Genomic DNA, 14,323 nt, shown 5'->3' with positions numbered 1-14,323 from the left:
ATTGTATTTGTGTCTGTGAGAGGGAGAGAGAGCTGTGTTTTGGTGAAGGCAACATGCTGAGGAGAGAGACTGTGCTGGATCACTGCACGTAGCCCTCGCCCTGAGAGAGTCCAACACCTCCAGCATATACAGGAGGAGCATGCTGTTAGAACTTCTCTACTGATAAACACACACACACACACACACACACACACACACACACACACACACGCACACACACATGCATACACACATACACAGAGACAGTCAGAGGAACATATGCCATTTACATATACCAAATACCATATACCATCGCACACTCACAGACACACACATTTAAATTCTATTCTATTGCTCCTACATACAGACAGTAACACACACACTCTCTCTCTCTCTCTCTCTCTCTCTCTCTCTAACACACACACACACATGTAAAAAGAGAGCGATCATTTTGTGAATTCACTGTAGACTGTAGAACAAGTGGATACTTCTGACACATCTGAAAATTTAATGGAGAGTACCACAGCATACTGTTCATGGGAATGGATATCGTGTACTCCTGTATTGAGTCTGCTTGCTTTAACTGAAGCTGCCAACACAACCGCCTGCCTTGTTTGTTTTTCAGTTTCTTTCACAGAAGTACTGCAGTATTTCTTGACCCTGCAGGGTTTGTTATGATAGACTCTACCAAATATATCTACACCAATTTTTTGAAAGAAAAGGCAATTTTAAGGCACTTGTCTTTGGGGAAGAACAAGAAAGAACAAAGAAACAAATAAGAGATCCCAGTTGTCCCCTTTGAATTCTGTGATGCTGTGACAATTTGATCATAGAGTGCATTCCTTATGTGATCCATAGATTAGATATGGAAGTCAGTCTTAATGTACAAGTATACAATGCATTCAAAAATACCCTTTCAAGTTTTCCAAGTTTTTGTTGTGTTTCAGACTTGTCTCTTCAGACTTCAGACATCCTAAAATGAATTCAGTTAGTTTTTTTCTCATCAGTCTACACACAATACTCAACAATGACAAAGCAAAAAAAAATCTTTTAGAGTCTTTGAACTATTTTGGCCACAGTTCCCATACACCATCAACTGTGAGACCTTATATAGACAGGTGTGTGCCTTTCCTAATTATGTTATTATTAAGTGAATTCAATTAGGCACAGATGGACAAGTTGTAGAAGCATCTGAAGGACCATTGATAGAAGTAGGATGCTCCAGAGCTCAATTACAGGTGTCATAAAAAAGGGTCTGAATACTCAGTAATGGAATGGAATATCTCAGTAATAAATTAACAAAGCACTCCAAAAATCTGCATTGTCCTTGTGGAGAATTCTGTGTAGATTGGTGAGGGGAAAAAATAATTGAATCCATTTTAAGATGAGTCTGAAACATGACAAAATGTGGAAAACTTGAAAGGGTCTGAAAACTTTCCATATGCACTAGATGTGCGTTCTTCAGTTATGTCATGCTGATGAGCCCAGAAAGAGAGCATTTTACTTGTCAGCAATAAGTAACAAACACAAAACAAAAATGGGAATCCAAACACTGGTAGCAGGACTCACAGAGTGGCAAACACACGTGATAGTGTGGAAAAATGACAGTATTCTGGCTCAGGACGTGGGATCCATCCAAACATTATTCTAATGAGGAAGGTGGACCGGTGCACTGCTAATTAGCTACAGATAGGCGCATGCCTGGACTCTGTCTGGAATGTCGTGTTCAATCTCTACAGTGTGAAAGACATATCCCAACACAGAACAAAAAACGAACAGTTCAGGAGCACTGAATTTTGGCTCTGGCCACACACTTTTTATTCCATGAACGTTCAAGAGAAGCTGTAAAATACCAGAGAAGCATTTGATTTAGTGTGTGTTAATGGTGATGTAATGTCCTGAACCTTTTAAACACTAATGCTAATTAAAGTGGTGAAGAGCCATCAAGGACATTAGAAGTTATTTCTCTGAGCTCACCAGCGTTTTGTATTTCATGCAATATATACCTACGGGCTCAATTACTTTTGTAAATTTACCAACCACAACCCAACTAAACTTCTTAATTGTAACTTTTTCAAAACGAATTGCTTTGACCAATCTGGGGTGCGTTTCCAAGTTATGGCACTTAGCGTTCTACGAAGACTTGAAAGATATACCTCACTGAAGATGTTTATTTTTCTGTGTTTCCCAACCAATCTGTTGAGTTCCCTAGACCCTAGAAACCTTACGTATACCTTAAGAAGCTGCATCCATGTTTCTTGAATCAGTTGTCAATCACATAGGCCATGCGTGAGAAGGATATGAGTCAGATTGGAGCACAGGTGATCATTATTAGAATGAACAAGAAATACTATGCACGTCAAAATAAAAAAGTTCCCAAATCAGGACAGTTGCAGGTTAGAAGTTTAGATTTGTATTCACTAGAGATTCAAAATGAACTACTAAGGTATAGTGATTAAGGTATAGCTAAGAGGGGTGCAGGCCAACCTTACCAGAGTCTCTCTTGGGGGTCTTAAGGAATTCCTTAATGAAAGACGCTCTGGGAAACACCTCAAAAAATGAAGGTACATCTTAAGGCACATCTAACGAATGAAGTAGATAAGAGGGCTCTTCGAAAAGCACCTCAGGCCAGTAAAAACCTGAAATACTTTTTTTCACTCTTCCTGATAAGACTTGGAATTGACTACAGATGCATCTACCTGACTAGGTTTCTCATTCAACTCGAATGGCAGATGAAGACCGTCTGAATTCATGCTGTGAGCCCCCCTTTGCACTGACATGCAGGGGAAATGTAACCCTCCACTATGTGATGTAACCCACCACTAAGTTAGCCAGAGTTCTCTCTCTACCCACCCACCAGGTTTCCATGATTCTGACTTCATTCCCACCTTCAGTCAAAATACAAAATATATACATAACAAAAACGCAATGCAAGTAGTCCACACACACACACACACACATAGAGAGAGAGAGAGAGATACATACCAGAACAAACCCAACACACAAATCAATTTAAATTTTATTTTAATACCCTATAGTGTCTTGGATTTTGCGTTCTATATTTGTTTTGCCTATTGTATAAATGCTTATAATCATTAAAGAGGACTCATTATCTTTTTCGTTTCCCCCCTGTCCTTTAGTGTGTTGTATAGCTTTTCCCTGTCCTTTAGTGTGTTGTATAGCTTTTTGCGTGTGTAAGCAGTCTGCAAAGTTACAAAACCCACAGGGAGTAATACTCTCCCACAGATACCACTTTTGTCAGCTGCCTGAAACTCCTTGTTGGAATACCAGCCTTTTCTTCTGTTGCATGATGACGCAACACAATCTCATAACACAATGCTTATTGGCCAATGACGATGTTAGTCCTGCGGAGCTGACCAATCAGAGCAAACTTTAATACAATAAAGAACTGGAATAAGCCTTACAGAATAGAAAATGAATTGAAGGAGGAAAGGAAAAAAAAACTAATCCCTGTTAATTTACATGAAACATTTTCATTGAGGTATTGGGTTCTAGAGAATAACAGTATAAGGTAATTGTCCACTATTATAAATGAGGGTGGGCGAGCCTTGAGATACTTGTTTCTTATCTTAAGATACTGCATATTTACAACTTCAGGTACAGCCAATTCTCTTTGTTCCCCCCAGTCTCTCCTGCTAACTAGCTGTAAAGTGTATTATGTGTGGTGGTCGACATGTTTTGGTAATAATGAGGCTTTCATGAAATACATTTTAAACAGAGAGAGTATGCACCATGATAGCATTTTAAACAGAGAGTGAATGCACCAATGACTGTAAAAAGCATGGGCAGCATGCACTCATGTCAAAAGTGAAGCCCCCAGAAGGAACAAAAAAAATATATAATTGAAATATGGTAGTTTCTGGGCAACCCAACCAATGTTCTGTTTACTACGCATGCTCGGCTACAAAAAGCATTTACAGTGGAGAATCTGGCTGCAATTTTTGCGAATATGGCCAACCAATTTTAGCTTAATTTCTTCTTAACGCGAGTGCACGACGCCATGCTGTCCATACTTTGTACAGTCATTGGTATGCACACTCTCTGTGTTTCTTTCCTGTGTGTCGTTTTTCAAAGACTGGAGCTTTCAACGTTTCAAGGGTTGTCAGTGAACCAGCCTGCATCCCTTCCACCCCTCTCTCCAGAGTCCTTCCTGATGTCTGTTGACATTCTGACACAGGTTATCCCTGTACCATAGGGGTGCGTTTTGTTTTTTATAAGCAACTGGCAAGATTTGTTAGTATTGCTGTTGAACTAGTTTTGATTGGATGACTGATTGATGATGGACCATCTATAGCATGTATACAGCATGTATACATCTGTTCTCCATTGTTCTCCAACCTGTTGAACTTCTTGGATGGTTGTCTCCTTCAGTAACAGGACAGATTGAATTAAGATTATTATATCTATCAATATCTTACATTGCTCCTACATCTACATCCTTCATGTACTGATGTACATTTCTACTATGTTATTTGTAATATGTAGATTTATTACATTTATTACCGTTGTGCTTTTTGTTGTTTGGATTTTCTCCTTGTTCTTACCTCCCACAGACCTAGTTAGACATGGATGTCACTAAGGGGAGGGGAGGGGGCTTCATGTCTGCGTTTGAGTTTAGCAGTTCAGCATCAAACACTGGCTATGCTTGGGTAGACACCAGTGGTATCCTTGTTTTCTATTTTTGGGCCATGCAGTCTTTACTTTAAATTTGGTTTGGATTCAAGTTGTGGAAATTGAAGTATAAACTCCATAGAGACAATGCCCTCATAATGAGCTTTAAAATGCAGACATTACAGACTTAAGCAAATACCTGCTCTTGAATGTTCTTGTAAGACTTATTCTTCAAAGTGGTGTCCTTTAGCCAGTTTAACACAAATTATACGTCTCCAAAGGCCAGCTTACTCTTTGTATAAAACATTTCTAAGTGCATCCAAATAAATCATGAAGACAATAACCGAGATCCAATCTTCTAGATGGGGGGAGTGCAGTATGTTTTGTCCTCTAGGAAAGATTTTGAGGAGCAATGGTAGATTTAAAGCCATTATAATTAGTTGATTGACAATATTTTACCTTAAGCAATAAAAGCTTGATTAAAGTAGGTCATCTTTAAAGGAAAAAGGAAATCTTTCTGTCATGTTTCAATGATACACATGACAGCTTAAGACTTACATGGCACTTGAGCAATTTGGAGTTGCCTGCAAAGGAACCCTGACGGAGAAATGGCCGCTGCTTGGGGCTCGCTGGCCTATTTCCTGCTGCGTGGCACCTGGGGTGGATGGCGCAGACAGAGATTCAGGGCAGCGCTCATTGGGGCTGAGTGATGTGTCTCTTCCCTTCCTGGTCCCCTGGGCGCCGCTGCCTCAGCTCGGCTTGCTCAGAGATGTGAGCCTGGCCTAGATGAAAAAAAACATGCTCACCCGGTGAGAAGGAGGTTCCGAAATTCATTACAATTCAGTACGATACAGCGTGAGGTCGGATTTTTGCCGCTTCAGAAAGCAAAGCAAAGAAGAGCAAAGTGAAGGACACAAGTCAATCTTTAATGGAACTTGTGATGGATTTAATGAATGAGAAAAAGACTGCGAGTCGGTGCAGTTTTAGGATTAACTGAGTTCAGTGGTGCCCAGATAACTGGTCACAGTCATATGTTTTATAAATGGTTTCATAATAGATAGTCTGTTGCCACCTGTCTACTGAGGCATTATGTATTGGACTTACAATGGAATGGAATGGATGTTTGTTCCTGCCAGAGGAAATCTCCCATTCATCTTCTGTTCATTCTGGGGCTGAAACTATATCTGTGGTGTCAAAACAACCCTTACATTTGCACTGCCGGATTGAGCTTCCCTATGCGCCAATCACTCAGCCTTTAGCCATGTTGATTGAACAGGCACCTCAACTGCTACAGCTCAGGGAAAGGGAGACTCAAACATCCTCAAAGGTAATTCTCGCCCCTGGGCCAAAGATAAGTCGGGGAGTCCCGTGGTTCTGCTGAAATACCATGATGCAATGTGTTTCCTCAACAGAAGGCTGCCCCTATCTGCACATCTCAGGAATGCCTTCTAGGTTGTCGTCACTCAGACTGACGCTGTCCACGTGCTGGTGCTGAAATGGGCCATCATGTTGCGGATGCTTAATATGCATATACATATGCATATGTAATTTGAGGAGGTGAAATTAAATCCTACGTATTCTTACAAAGTTTTGAAAAGAATGTCTTTCACTTTAATCTTTGCCTGTGCAATTGACAATTGGAGCTTTTATGTTGCAGATCTTTCCCTCAAAAGCAATATAATCTGGGCCCCGTTTCCCAATAATGATGGAACTTATCTTATGCAGTTATGAGTCTTCTCTAATGAGGGATTTAACAGACATTCATTCATTTTTACACGCATCTCCCAAACAAGCACGTAACGACGCTGTCCATGTAAACAGTGCTGAAATATCACCTAATTTGGCGGTATCAGGTTGTGTCACAGCTGCTTTTTGAACTCCATAGTACCTACAAGCTGATTGACTTATAGGCGAATTAACTTTAACATCTGCATATCTAACTTTAACACACACAAACACACATATAATGCTAATGATTAAAATAATTATAATATTACAGATACGTATTCAGATGTGTTTGTTGCATGACATGTCAACATATTAGGCCTACTCAAGATGACATAAGCCTGCTCTTTGCTACTTGCTACAAGTGTAGCATACAGTGAGTGGCATGCTGCGTGAGCTAGAGTGCTTTTGGGTATCCTTAAAGAAGGAGTTTGAGGATGAGGATGGAGAGGAAATAAGTATGACTGATTTTGAGTCTTGTGTATGTTTGTTATTCTACATACTATATATATTTGTTTTATTAACATTTTCAAACTCTTATTCATTATTATGGATTCATGGATTTTCTCTGATGGAACTTCGTTCCACAATCTGTTCTACTTTCTGCTGTTAGATTCATGATGGTGATCGCCACCCCTTTAAAGCTCACATATCAAGACATTTAGTCTCAACAGGGTCTTAGCCTCAGTAGCAACTGGAGGATAGAAACTTCCAGACCCACCGTTCCCGTACAGAGCTTTAATGGACACCATTGTGCATTTAAGGCCCGGTGGTCATTACTGTACGCTGAATTTCAGGTCTGTGTTCCACCGTGATTTATGTATCCAAATATCTCACTGTGCCGGCGCCGAGGCTTCGCTGCTGATCCCAGCTCACAGACAGTGTAATTGTTGTGCTTCTGCAGACTTAAGTAGAAGTACCTGGGGGCTATGGATATTAGGAGAATGTTGAACAGCACATTTCATATTATATTCACTGTATCAGCACACACCCTCGCAATGGTTTGAACCAAAAGCCAAGACAATTAGCTCCAGCCCTCCGTTGTGTTTTAATTAAACACCCGCCTCCTCTGCATGCTGTAAACTGTTCATGAGGGGAGGCAATGACACATCCAAGCCCAGTAGCAGGCTCTGTTCATGAGGGGAGACATTGACACATCCAAGCCCAGTAGCAGGCTCTGTTCATGAGGGGAGGCATTGACACATCCAAGCCCAGTAGCAGGCTCTGTTCATGAGGGGAGGCATTGACACATCCAAGCCCAGTAGCAGGCTCCACTCTGCAGCATTGTTATGGGAGCCATCCATGAAAACCTGCTGCGTAGACCTGACAGAAAAAAACAGAATACTCACTTCCTTTTGGCCTCTTTTGGTGGTGTTTTTTTGGGGGAAGTGTATCTGACAGGCATGATGAATGGTGCCACTACTACACTGCTCTCTCTCTCTCTCTCTCTCTCTCTCTGTCTCTGTCTCTCTATCTATCTCTCTCTCTCTCTCTCTCTCTCTCTCTCTCTGTGTGTGGTGGGGGTAGGGGTCCAGCTAAAGCTCTATGTTATTGAATACATTTATGACATTGTTGACTCCCAGGCTTCTGCGTGCCCCAGATAGAGATGGTTTACTCTCATCCTCAAAGTGTCTGCTGTGGTTACTCGTCTGGTTACCAAGTGAACCCAGACATTTGATCTCATTCCTAAGCCAGTACTTTTGTGTAACAACTGTGATCTTAGCAAAGCCACGCTTCTACACCAACATATTTCAACATTCACAGTGAATACTTTTTTATTAAAGGTTAATAATATATAATAAGCAAAAAATCTGTTGGGGTTATCACCCCTGTATTTCACCTACACATATTTCAAATGGCTTGTGTTTGGTAAAGGCAGAATATGTGCAATATCTACAGACCAGATTCAAAAAGAACTCTCTGTAATGGCCTCCTGCAGGATGGATGGCAGCACTCAGAGCCCCAGCAGCTGTCTGTTTGAATTCCCCCTCTGACCTCGTCCCTGGCTGTGCTATTCCATCCTCTTATCCATTGCCAGGCAGTGCAGCAGATAAAGAGCAATAAAGAGGTAAGCGTGACCCAAGTGTTCTTTCGCCTTGGTGTATGAAGGAAGAGCTGAGAGAGCTCTTAAAGAAATCTTAAAGAAAAGATGGGATCCAATCCTTTTTGTCATTTGTCTGTCATTTTGAGGATAAATGTCAGAGAAATGAGTCTAGTGAAAGAGCCTGCACTGTTCTCGCCACTTTATAGCTTCCGTAGCTGTATTGATTAAACCTGCACTGGAAAGCAGTTTCACCAGAATTGGCATTTGCTAGGCTGAAGTGGCCTGTGCTTCAATGTACTGTGCTTTGAGGATGAAAGGGCGCTTTGGAGTGTGCAAGATCAAATGAGAAGTTTGTTTAATAGATGTATGGATGGACAGCCAGTTGTCAGAGAATGATGAAGGTTTGGCAATGTTTTGAAGGCATGTGATGAAGTCAGCAATAAAATGCCAATGTTCTGGGATGTATGATTAGAATACCCTTAAAGCTAAAGTACTTTCTCAAATACTCAAATTTGCTGACTTTAAATTCTGATCATTTTCATGAACAGTGTCTGGGGCTCTCTATCTTTACTCACCAAACAGGAAGCTTTCAAAGAGATGGACATCACAACTGCCAGTTACATTTGATTGATCTCTCACTGTTCTAACAATCTCGTGTTGACACAAATCATGAGGATGAGAGAAACCCAGGGTTAGAGTTAGTGCTCCCATTCAGAATATACATATTCAAATAGTAAAATAGGGTATACATATTCAGATAGTAAAATATGGTATGCAGAATGACTAGGAGAAGTAGAAAACCGCTAATGAAACTTTGTCATCTGAAATCAGTATTAAATGGATATGTGATTCTAATCCAACACACTTTTGATCAGATTCAGCAAATTGCTCCACACGGTCCTCCAGCTGTCCATTGTGTGTGTGTGTGTGTGTGTGTGTGTGTGTGTGTGTGTGTGTGTGCTTCAAAAAAAGCAGTCCTGGCTCTGTAAATGGGATACGTTGCTTCAGGAGCACAAAAGGCAGGGATGTAATTGAATTGGCCATTGAGCCCAAATATCAACAACCTCTCGCCATAATCACATGGACTGTATCTTTAATCTGAATTTCTGTGGCACCCCCCCCCCAGAGCTCCACTGACAGCTGGCGATGCCTGAGAGTCCTTCGTCCAGTGAGGAGATGGCGAGAAGCTTATCTGACAGCTCCGGGGGCTCTGATTCGGAGAGTTCCAGGGAGGAGCCCCGGTTGAGGTCACGACCCAGCAGCGGCCGCCCAGACCTGGGGGCTCCACCGGACTCGCTGCTGGTGGGCGTGGTCATCCCCGACCTGCAGCAGTCCGTGAGTACAGGCCACTCCTCTTAACAACACAATGCAAATAATGAATGTGCTGGTGTCAAGTTCTCAGCAGGGAACTAACTTGAAACATCTGTTTAGAGAAACCATGACATTTGTTTAGATTTCTAAGATTAATGTAAAAGACAGGATCAGCAGGAGTGCAGTAGGACCATCTACAGACAGTAGGACCATCAACAGGTAGTAGGACCATCAACAGGTAGTAGGACCATCTACAGACAGTAGGATCATCTACAGACAGTAGGTCTTCAACCTACTATAAATGCAAATCAGCTACATCCTTATAACAGTGTTTACTGAGATGCTGGAAGGTTAGAATTAAACTGAGATTCCAATCAAGTCTGTTCAGACAGGATCCATCCATGTTGTCTTCCCTGAAAACAAAAACTAGACTTGTGCATGCACAAACAGAGACGCCAGTACCCTGGCATTTACCTCCTTTGGGATGTCATGTTGTAGATGTTTGTTTATCCCAAAGCTTTCTGCTGCTGAAGCTAACGTCCTTTGTAAAGGCAGTCTTTGTTCAGAATGTCTCTTGTGATTCTCGTGTCTTCCTTTATAACATGACAACACAGTACAGTTATAGTTTACAGTACGCTGACATTGAACACAGGATCAGCAGTTGAGGTATTTTTTCTATCAAAGCCCCTGGATAAGCTCACTCAGTCATTTGAAGTGGAGAAAAGTGCCTTAGTCTCGTCCTGAATGAATCATATAGACAAACTTATGAATTCTCTTGCCTCTGTCCCCAATCGAAATCTGTCTCATCTCTCCAAAACCAATCTGAGTTAATCCAGGTGCACATGTTGTGATGCCAGCAGTGGTCAGTATTTTATTTGAATCACGATTTTTATTTGGATAAAATTTTAACAGGACTTCAAAGGGGGAATGTATTAACTGCATATAACCACTGACAAAGCAACACTTTGTTCCTCAGCATATTCTTTTTAATGATGCATAATACTGTTGAATATATTTGAACAACAGCTGTGTAGCGAACACAATACCACATGCAGAACACTGGGCTACATCTTACTGATTCACACACGCCATGACTTGAGGCTAAGAATTAACTTGTGTGAAAAGTGTGGTAGAATTCAGTTTTGAGGTCACTGCTTCAAGTCTAAAAGGAGTGGAGTGTTCTTAATGGGTGTTTTTATTTTTCGCAACTCACTGGAGTATGACAGGCAAACCTTCTTAGCACGGTCTTCAATTAAGTGACTGCATCCTTTCCATTTTTGTTTTCCTTTGTCAACAGTCCCCCTTTGGGAGGTAAAACTGAGCTGGTGTCAAATAAACACGGACAGCAACTCCCTGTTGTCGATGACTGTAGCAAACAGTTATTAGCACATACCCTTATGAGGTGTTGTGTGATGAACTGCAGGGTTCTCCACAGTAAACAAAGGCTATGTGTGGAGAGGCACTAGCGGGGGGGTTCCTGAAGCTGTTTTTCTGGCCCTGTTTTGTCTGATAGCATATGTTTGTCAAAACAAACGAGCCATAGACTAAACGAAATTCACCTGACTTCTTCCCTCCCTCCCTTGGGCAGAAATCCATGCGGTTTAAAGCCGACGCCACCGTGTGGGTGGCCAAGCAGGAGATCCTGTGCACCCTCACCCAGAGCCTGCGGGACGTGCTCAACTACGGGCTCTTCAGGCCGGCCGTGGACGGGCGCGAGAGCGGCTTCCTGGACGAGGAGCGGCTCCTCCGCGATCATTCCCTGCCCACCAACAAGGGGGTGCCCACTCTGGAGGTAGGGAGGAGAGCCGCAGAAGTCTTAATCTGCCTGTGCTTTCAGAACACATAATGGCTGAAAAAAACGTTCAGTATGAGGTTTCATGGATCCATGGATGGAACATGCTTTAAGCTATTATGTATATCAGAAGGAAGAATTTTCCCTTCCACACTCTCTGACATGAAAGAGGGCTATTATGTTTTCTTTCACTATAACTAATGCTTGCAAGGCTTTTGTAAATCAGATTGTAAAGTGCAGCAGGAGGCTTGTGAAGTTCTCTCTGTGTGCGCCACAGGACGTAGTGAGCCTGCATGGTGCCCTGAACTACTGGTGTGTATCTGCACTTCTGATGGGTAGGCTGGAGCTCTGCATGCCCACTAATTGGCCCTCCCGCTCTGTTTTACATTCTGGTGAAGTTTCGCTACAAGAGCAGAGTCTACCAGCAGCCAAATGTGGATGAAAAACAGATCTCAAAATTGCACACTCAGGTGAGAGTACGCCTGTTTACACTGGGTGCATGATTGTGTGCCTGTTTGTTTGTACTGTGTGTGTGTGTGTGTGTGTGTGTGTGTGTGTGTGTGTATGTGTGTGTGTGTATCTGTGTGTGTGTGTCTGTGTGTGTGTGTGTCTGTGTGTGTGTGTGTGTGTGTGTGTGTGTGTGTGTGTGTGTGTGTGTGTGTGTGTGTGTGTGTGTGTGTGTGTGTGTGTGTGTGTGTGTGTGTAAAGACCCATGTTTTGTGAAAGGTAGAACATGTGCAGTACTTCAGTGCTTTCAAGAGATCTTATTTTTTTAATAGTTCTTCTGACAATTTGCATCTTGCAAACAATTGGCATAGACTGCTATAATTTAAGATCAGCAGTCATATTAAAATATTAGGATTTGTTTTCAGGCCTTTAGAATAACATAATCTACTTCGAAATGCATTTTCCTTTATTACAAATGACTGCACCTTAAAAATCTCATTAAATAAATTTGTCAACTATGCTGCCACTTTATAATGTTCTATTTGTCCTCATATGTCAGAGATGCAGACATGATCCTAATCATCCATGACTTCATCCAGAGAGTTTTCCAGTTAGGCACATGTCAGGATGTTTGGTCATGGGCTGATGCTGACGCTGGTATTGATATGGTGGCACACAGCCTCACTCTTTGGGTCTCATCACAGCTGAACTGCGTGCCTCGCCAGGACTAGCATCAGGGCTGTGTGGGGATGATCAGGGCTGTGTGTGGATGATCAGGGCTGTGTGTGGATGATCAGGGCTGTGTGTGGATGATCAGGGCTGTGTGTGGATGATCTGCAGGAGGATGATCAGGGCTGTGTGGGAATGATCAGGGCTGTGTGTGGATGATCAGGGCTGTGTGTGGATGATCTGCAGGAGGATGATCAGGGCTGTGTGTGGATGATCTGCAGGAGTATCATCAGGGCTGTGTGTGGATGATCAGGGCTGTGTGTGGATGAGCTGCAGGAGGATGATCAGGGCTGTGTGTGGATGATCAGGGCTGTGTGTGGATGATCAGGGCTGTGTGTGGATGATCTGCAGGAGTATCATCAGGGCTGTGTGTGGATGATCAGGGCTGTGTGTGGATGAGCTGCAGGAGGATGATCAGGGCTGTGTGTGGATGATCAGGGCTGTGTGTGGATGATCAGGACTGTGTGTGGATGATCTGCAGGACTATCATCAGGGCTGTGTGTGGATGATCTGCAGGAGTATGAGGCACTGTAGCATCTGGATTTCTGTCACAAACTGAGTGGAAATGAATTCCAACAGTAATACCAGCACACCATGAATTAATGATAAAGAGCAACGGGTTGGAATATTCATGTCCTTGTCCTCAACTCCCTTTTTTCTCCCTCCCCCTCTCCCTTTTTTCTTTGGGAGCTTGCTGGATAACAGATCTCAGGTCAGCTAAAGGGTTCACATTAGTAGCAATTACAGTAATAGACAGACCCCCTCCTGATGGGTTTCTATCCGGGAAGCCACATTAATTGCATATTTTGTCCAGTGTTGTACAATGGCTGACTGGCAGCCATAGCGTCAGCTGAGCACTCTGCTGACACCCATTCATCTCGTCTCATCTCGTCTCGTCTCGTCTCGTCTGCCCGTTGGCTCCAGGCTCGCCCCTGGACTGTTCATTTGCTCGGGGATCTGAGGGATGTTAACAAAAAAAGACTTATCGAAATGGTTGGGTCTGGAATTTTGATGTCTGCCAACTCTGTGCGCGCCATAGTTCAGTACCCAGATACACTGTGCAACCCTTCCGTCAAAGAACGTTATGCTGGTTACATAACGCCAACTTCCAGCGTTTTAAAATGATATCATACACAGTGTAAGAAACAAACTGACATGCTTTTTCACTTCCTTCCCCTGCAGGTATGTAGACGTAATGGATTTATAGACACATGCTGCCATGTGGTTGAGTATTTTTAAAGTGAATTATTAAGAGGTTGAGTCTTCCACTGGTCCCAGCGTGTGCTAAGGGTTAAATAATATATATTTCCCTGCATAATGCTTGGCTTATGATTTTTTGTTGCAGATGTACTATGTGTCTGAGACTGTATTCTCACCAAATTCCAGTTTGGTGCTTCTGGTTCAGTTGAAAGTACTAATGTGTGTGTGTGTGTGTGTGTGTGTGTGTGTGTGTGAGGGGGGGGGGGGGGGTTGTGAAGGGTCTCTCTCCTTCCTAGAGGCAGCTGTGTGCTCTCTCTCTCTCTCTCTCTCTCTGATGGCGCTGTGCTCAGGGAGCTGCTCTGCTAGCTATTTTTATCCGGCCTGGTAAAGGCAGCATGTGTGTCCCTAAGAAACTACATGAGAGAGAGAGAGGGAGAGAGATGGCACTTATCCAACATTCATCC

The 14,323-nt window shown here is 42.7% G+C and overlaps 1 protein-coding gene across 1 annotated transcript in view; it reads left to right on the top strand.

The window, feature by feature from the left end:
• Positions 1 to 14,323, top strand: part of LOC105911283 (SH3 and multiple ankyrin repeat domains protein 2-like) — a 74,293-nt gene that overhangs the window by 1,844 nt on the left and 58,126 nt on the right. The window contains exons 2-5 of the mRNA XM_042707495.1: positions 8,276 to 8,404; positions 9,507 to 9,715; positions 11,280 to 11,483; positions 11,882 to 11,953. Coding sequence (XP_042563429.1) covers positions 9,527 to 9,715; positions 11,280 to 11,483; positions 11,882 to 11,953 — 465 coding nt within the window. The 5' untranslated portion in view covers positions 8,276 to 8,404; positions 9,507 to 9,526. The remainder of the gene's footprint in view (positions 1 to 8,275; positions 8,405 to 9,506; positions 9,716 to 11,279; positions 11,484 to 11,881; positions 11,954 to 14,323) is intronic.

The sequence above is a fragment of the Clupea harengus genome, chromosome 3 (assembly GCF_900700415.2).
Source record: "Clupea harengus chromosome 3, Ch_v2.0.2, whole genome shotgun sequence".
Lineage (NCBI taxonomy): Eukaryota > Metazoa > Chordata > Actinopteri > Clupeiformes > Clupeidae > Clupea > Clupea harengus.
The sequence above is the reverse complement of the archived record's forward strand: the minus strand, read 5'-3'. Positions and strand labels throughout refer to the sequence as shown.